At 36.5% G+C, this 6,825-nt stretch overlaps 1 protein-coding gene across 2 annotated transcripts; it reads left to right on the plus strand.

Moving 5' to 3' along the window:
* The first annotated feature begins 998 nt into the window (after window positions 1–998).
* LOC109207444 lies at window positions 999–4,586 on the plus strand. 2 transcript variants are annotated; one of them, XM_019370363.1, is made up of 5 exons: window positions 999–1,496; window positions 3,024–3,111; window positions 3,214–3,331; window positions 3,421–3,573; window positions 4,230–4,586. In XM_019370363.1, exons 2-5 carry the CDS (start codon window positions 3,104–3,106, stop codon window positions 4,398–4,400), a joined length of 450 nt encoding a protein of 149 aa, XP_019225908.1. In that variant the 5' UTR covers window positions 999–1,496; window positions 3,024–3,103; the 3' UTR covers window positions 4,401–4,586. The 2 variants fall into 2 exon arrangements, with proteins under 2 accessions (XP_019225908.1, XP_019225909.1); XM_019370364.1 differs by lacking the exon at window positions 999–1,496 and adding an exon at window positions 1,548–1,659.
* The last annotated feature ends 2,239 nt before the right edge of the window (window positions 4,587–6,825 follow it).

A 6,825-nucleotide genomic window follows, 5' to 3' on the forward strand; every position in this document is an offset into this window, starting at 1 on the left:
ACAGATGTTTGGAAGCCTATCTCAGGGCTATGGTGTTTACTAATCCTAAATAGTGGCTGAAATGGTTACCATTAGCAGAATGGTGGTACAACACTAATCACCACAGCTCCCTAAAGACCACTCCTTTTCAAGCCTTGTACGGGTTTGCCCCACCTCAAATTCCCTTGGGGTCATTACCTCAACCAGCTCAGACACCAGCGGGTAATTGGATAGCCCAGAGGCAACAAATGCTGCAGATCCTTAAAGACAATCTCACTCAAGCCCAAGCAAGAATGAAGTTTTATGCCGATAAGAACAAATCTGACAGAGTTTTGGAGGTGGGCGATTGGGTTTATTTGAAGCTTCAACCTTACAGGCAAGCTTCAGTCACCGTGAGAAAGAATCTTAAGCTAAGTGCTAAGTTCTATGGCCCTTACAAGATACTACAAAGAATAGGGACAGTGGCTTACCGATTAGAGCTCCCACAGGGTTCCCAGATCCACCCTGTATTCCATGTCTCGCAGTTGAAGAAGCGTGTAGGTCCGGACATTGTTCCACAGCCACAACCACCGATCTGTGATGAGGAAGGTTGCATCCTAGTCCAACCAGTAGCAATCTTGAAAAGAAAGATGGTTAAAGTGAATAATGGCGTCGGTGTCAAGGTTTTGGTTCAATGGGCTAACTTGAAGGAAGAAGATGCCACTTGGGAAGATTGGGGGTATCTCAAAAGTAAGTTTCCAGAATTTGTGGCTAATCTCTGACCTTGAGGACAAGGTCATTGTTTTCATCGGAGGGGTATTGTTAGATGTCGGCTAGAAATGAAAATGAAGAAGAAGACTAGGGTATTGAAATAAAGCTCACGTGAGGAGCACATGTTATTTGAACGGCTGAGATGATTTGTCAATAAAGGGCTCAGATTTGTTATTAGTCATTAATGGTCTTTGGGCCAGCTGAGGTGCATATAACAGAATTGGGCCTAACTAATTGGCAGTTGCATCTGGTATTTCCTATTCTCCTTCTCTCAGCTCACTTTCTCTCTCTATTCCTCTCTTCTCATCTTCCTTCTCTCTAACATCTAACATTAATTCTTCAGGTGAAAGCTTGGAATTCCATGGAGAATTGGTGCATTTGAGATTAGAAGCATTTTCTTCTTGTGACTTTTAGTTCTCAATTGTTGTAAACATTCGCTCAGTCAATAAGATCAAGCTTTCAGTTCCAATTTTGCATTTCAATTCCTAAGGATATTACAAGTTGCTCCCCTTCTCTTGCTTCTTTGAGATTTAAAATCATTACTTAATCGTTCTTTTACAATTGAGTGAAGAGACTCAAGTTCAGAAGCTCGAGACTCAGCAAATTTGTGCACATTAATGGTGCGAGGCGAACCTGTTGAGGGTAATTTGGTCTTTTAACATAAAAGGGCAAAATATAAGCCGAAGAAGACTGCTTTTTTGCCTTTGAAAATACCTAACAGAAGTCGATTTTAGGGCGCGGACTCTTTTGCGCGAGAACTCCCACTGGTATCCACACATTGGAAATTTTCTTTTGATTCTTTTAGCTGAAATTTCACTATCTTCTGTACTAATTTTATGCTGCAATCTTCCTGCTTCAGTACAAAAACTAGTTCAGACAGTTATGCATATATATGCTGTGCTTTGTGCATAAGCAAAAGAAAGCCTTGAAGTTCGTTCCTCTATTCTATGGTTCTCTCTTGTAAAAAAACCTCTAAAGATATGTTTGGTAGTTTTGATTTATTTCCTGGGTTGCTCTTCGTGAAGTCCAGAGATAAATTTCTTTGAATCTTTTTTACTGTTTCTGCATTTTGGAGCGTTTAATTTTTCATCTAATCCCCTTGAATTTTATTGCATTTAGTATAGTCTAGGTGTTCAATAATGGGGTGTCTTTAATTGAGATTTTCTTCTACACTTTGATTGTTTTCGTCTTCATCCTTGCCCATGGATCATACTTTTTTGGTACACGGGTTCTATATTACTTCATTGAATTAGTGGATAGTTAGAGGCCATTCATACTTCAAGGCGTGCTATAGCCTATAGAGAAATTAAGCGTGCCACGCATTTTTTACATGCTTTGATGTATCAAAATTGTCAAACAGCTTGGAGTAATTCACATTGTGTCGAAGAAGCTTTACCAAAATTAGGATAAAGACATCTAGCTTCACATATTTAGAGTGGATGTTTCTAGCACTTATCTAAACACTTGAACAGTAAACACGCCCACAATATTTATTTGTGATCCTTCACGCTTGGTTACTTTTTGTTGGGGTAAAGAAGAGAAGAGGCGAAGAAATTTAATTATGCATGAATATTTCATGGTTACTGTACAAGATGACTGTTTTGATGTTCATACATGTCAAAAAAGAAGCTGCATTGGGAGACTATATCCTTCCAAGTAGAACCAAAGACCTACTGAGTATGCTAGAGATGAAATGCTATAGAATATCATGCCTAGACGAACTAATGCACCTAAGTTGGAAGATTGGTTGACCTAGTTCTTGCAAAAGCCTTACATGCTTTGAAGAACAGAGGTTACTTTTCCCTATATCTAGCAAAACCTTATACAAACAACAACAACAACAACATCTGAATCTTCTACCACGCAATTATAGGAGCATGGCACAATTGCAGAAAATGAATTCTAATTGCCATGAGAGCATCATAAAATACTGATGGACCTTTTCATAAAAATATCATAGCCTAGGAGAACACTTGTAATATGCTACAATATTACTTTTCATTACAAATGTTCTCCCACCCACCCGCCCCCATTGCAAAAGAAGAAAAGAGGGAGAGTAGGATAAACATGGAAGACTTTGTGTTCTCTTTTTCAAGTACTCTAGCTAAACCAAAGCTCATCTCTAGAAGCCCGAGCCGAAGCTCTGAAGCTGTGTTAGCTTACAACTAATTAGACTTGCCTAAAGTGTTGACTAACAATAATGCACTCAGGAAGAGACAAAACTAATAAAGCACTTTTTTCACAAGGAAAAAAAAGGAAAAGCAAAGCTTATGCTTGTTTTTTTGAAATTACAGATACATCCCATTGACAGAGACTGCTTGTTGGTGAATTGAAGAGTAGTAGTTTGAACGGTGAAGAGTTCTGGATTTCGGTGATGAAGATGTATGAATACTTTATTTCCTGATTGAAGCCCATTGCTTCAATGAGCTTTTAAGTTCATGGTCTTTGTTGTTGGGTCAATTTCTCATACGATATCTTTTGCAGACTTGAAGCAAATGCAGGTGCTCTCACAAACTTTGAAGTGCTTGACTTTCTACGCTCGAGGGGTGCAGGAAGAGATCCTACACGGGTCATAGTTCCTGTTGCGCCGTCAGAGTTCAAGGTTGGAAGTTACATTATCCAACTTCTTGTTTGAGAGTATTTCATTTGGCCTGGCTGCCCTAGCAATGGCTGATGGTTGTGATCTTCTAGGTGTATGATTATTTAGAGCAAACTGCTGCTTGCAATCAGAAAAGACAAGCAATTGGTGAATTTTTGGAAAAATGCAAAAGTATCAAGCTCGCGAAAGCTGAGATCCTTAACATCATAAATATTAGGCCATCTTCGCTCGTTGAACTTTACCCGGTAATGTTCGAAAAGATGATGCTCTTGATATGTTGACTATTTAAACTTGCAGCATTGTAACTTGTTAGATATCTGTGAGATGTGGTATTATTGTTGCACACCACACGTTTTTTGTACTTGTAAGCAATGGAAAATATAGATAAATGACCATTCCCCAATGGAGAGGAAGCAGGAAAGAAGATATAGTTTACCTCCTTGGTGCAATCATCTAATTTGAGCAAATAAAAAATGGCGTGTTCGTCATGGGTTAGTCGTTAACAATGGTAAGCCCCAAGAGTGTGACCTTGTTATTGAGGTGTTGGGATCCTTGGGTACGCTAAAGGAAATTGGTTTTCTTGATTAGATTTTGAAGGATAAGGATGAGACCATGTATCCTCATGAGCTTCCATGGTTGGTATACAACTGAGTGCATGGTGCTAATGTGTTGCATTTGGATAACTCCCGCCTTGAGGTGCCATTAGATAGCCAGTTGCCAACCATATGTTGAATACATGCTGATTAATTGTATGAACGTCTCTTCCAACTTCAATTTATATAAAAAAACTCTAGCATGCTTTCCGAACCAAATCATGTCATTGAGGTCACCCTTTCATTTACATGTTATTTTGATTTTGCTTGAGGTTCTGATATATATTTGCGTCTCTTAACATATGCAGATAATAGAGGAATATGACAACCGTTTTGGGGAAGCTACAGAAACAATGGAAGAGTTTGTGGAAACTGTGCAGCTGTTGCCACCTCCTCCAAACCAAATGCAGTCTGAACAAGGAACTGCTGCAGACGAAACAGAAGCTCCAGATGGTGAAAAGATAGAGGTTGCCGAATAGACTATGTAGGTCATACAAGAAACCTTTCGGGAAAAGTTTTTTGTTTCTTCGCGAAAGCACTGCAGATACTAGTTTACGTAGATATCATGTTCTACTCTTACAACTTACAAGTACTGAAATTACTAGTTGGCTTGAGCTTTAGTTATAAATGCTTCTTACGGAAGGTCTGAATGCTGATTTCTTTCATTCGTTCCCATATCCCACTTCCCTGCTTTGGCTATTTTTGTCAATCTTGACATTGGCTTCGTACGGCTGGTGCCTGGTAGGCTTTTGTGTTGAATTATATAACGCCAATGAAAATAGAAACTGAGAGACCAATGAGGAAATGATTTGTAATAGTGAGGAAGTTGTTGCTGTTAGAACAGTGGGTATAAATGAATTAGGCTTTGAGCGTGATAAAATCTAGTAATTGTCCCCCACTAGTTTGCTGCTGGTACTTGCAGACAGCAATTTCTGAAAATCTCTCTTTTGAACTTGGACTTTCAAGAGAGCTTTTAGAAAAAATAGAAAGAAGAGGAATTAGAAGAAATCTGCAGTGAATGAACCAATTGTGAAGTAATTTATAGGCAATGCAATTGCAGTTACAGCACTCCTTTTCAAATAACAGACACTACTTATCCATATTGAACCATTATTCGGAAACGGTAGTATTGCAGCGATAATATTGTAACTGCAATTAAGGTTCAAATATGTAATTGAAACTTGAGGTTTACCTTCTCTTCTCTGCAATAAAGCTCTCTTCTCCATCTAACTTTTCAAGCTACTTCAACAGTTACTCCTTCCACTCGTAAAATGTTCGATGCTTGCCTATACTTGTCGTCTCCAGCATCGGATCCATACATTGTATGGTGTAATGAACATTTTAGTCCAAATTCGATACCTATTGCTCATGCAATTTGGGATCCTCATTTTGGTTAATTGTTCGTGAAGCTTTTATTCGAGAAGGTGCTCTTGGCACAACGAATATCGCTTATTCTGGTGTTTATCAGTGATATACAATTGGTTCCAATTTTTGCCTCTTCTTCTCCCTCTGAATCAATCTTTTCCTCGCCGTAATGGTTGCATTCTTATTAGTATCTATGATACAAGTCGAATCCTAGATGTAGAAATAGAAGAAGGTGGACCCCCTCTCCGTCGAAAGAAATAAGATTATACCCTGGACATGGTTATTGGCAAGAACTTATTGAATGTATTGTTTAGGCTCATAATAAATTAGAAGTTGTTCCTGCTACTCAACCGAGGGCCTTGAGCATTGTACAATGACGTGCTGTAGGAGTAACTCATTGCCTTCTGGGTGGAATTGCCGCTGCATGATATATCAAATGATTAATGATGACTCGAATACGTAATTTTTTTTATTAAAAAATTGCAGATTTTAGATGTTGATCTTGATAAAGAATTCCAAATACTTGACATTACTCTAATTCTATCAACTTTCACAACGTCCAACGATTTCAATGCATTTGATTATTCAAATTTTAGATGCAGTTTTTTTATCAAGCAAACTTATCAATTAGTAAAATTTTACTATTTTCTTCCATACTAGTGTAATGTAATATATAAGTGAAAATGAATATTTTTAACTCTATATTCAATCAACTCTATGTCATATAAAATAAAGTTTAAATAGAAGGAGTATCCCTTTTTTACTCAAGTTGCCTGATTCCAGACCAATGTTTATTCAGGAAAATAAAAGAGGTGAAAATTATTTTTTATAAAAAAATGTGAAAAATCAAATGCACCCTCAACTTTAAACTGTACTAGTAGTCGTACCCGCACGATGCGCGGTCAATATTAAAAAATAATTAAATTATAAGCATTCTTGTTTGATACTATTAGACCGTATTGCTTTAATAAATTTCAATTGTCATTTTATTTATCAAGACGATATACCCAACCCTCACCGATATTTGAGTAGTTACTTTAGGTAGTTTATTTATTTGTTAATTTTCAATAAATATTTTTTTTGTTATTAACTAATTATGTCATGTGGCTTTTATCTAGGCTACCACTTGTATTAATGTAGTGCCTTTTTCTTTGGCTTTTAATAATATATAGATAGATTATTAGCATATTACTTGTTTAATATTTTTGTCTGCTATTTTTTTGTAAATAATAGAAGATACATATTTTATTACTCTTGAAAATATATATTTTTTATTTTAAATTTTATTATAATTTTCTCAATAATATTGTTTGAATTTTAATGAATAGATATACTTTTTATTTCAAAAAATAAAAAATAAAATGATTTTAAAGAATGAAATAAAGAAATTAACTAACCTAAACCAACTCTCCCCATGTTTTAGTAGTTAATTTCTTTGCTAATTTTCAATAGATAATTTCTTTGTTATTAACTAATTATTCCATAAGGTTTTTTTCTAGGCTACCACTTGGCATAAGGAGAGGGCTTTATTCTCTCTTT

This window comes from Nicotiana attenuata, unplaced genomic scaffold (genome assembly GCF_001879085.1).
Source record: "Nicotiana attenuata strain UT unplaced genomic scaffold, NIATTr2, whole genome shotgun sequence".
Lineage (NCBI taxonomy): Eukaryota > Viridiplantae > Streptophyta > Magnoliopsida > Solanales > Solanaceae > Nicotiana > Nicotiana attenuata.

Bases quoted from the DNA above. Each gene is read 5' to 3' on its own strand.
- LOC109207444 (XM_019370363.1), top strand. The intron at 3,332-3,420 runs GTTGGAAGTTAC...GTGATCTTCTAG, and splicing joins TTGCGCCGTCAGAGTTCAAG to GTGTATGATTATTTAGAGCA. The intron at 3,574-4,229 runs GTAATGTTCGAA...TAACATATGCAG, and splicing joins CGCTCGTTGAACTTTACCCG to ATAATAGAGGAATATGACAA.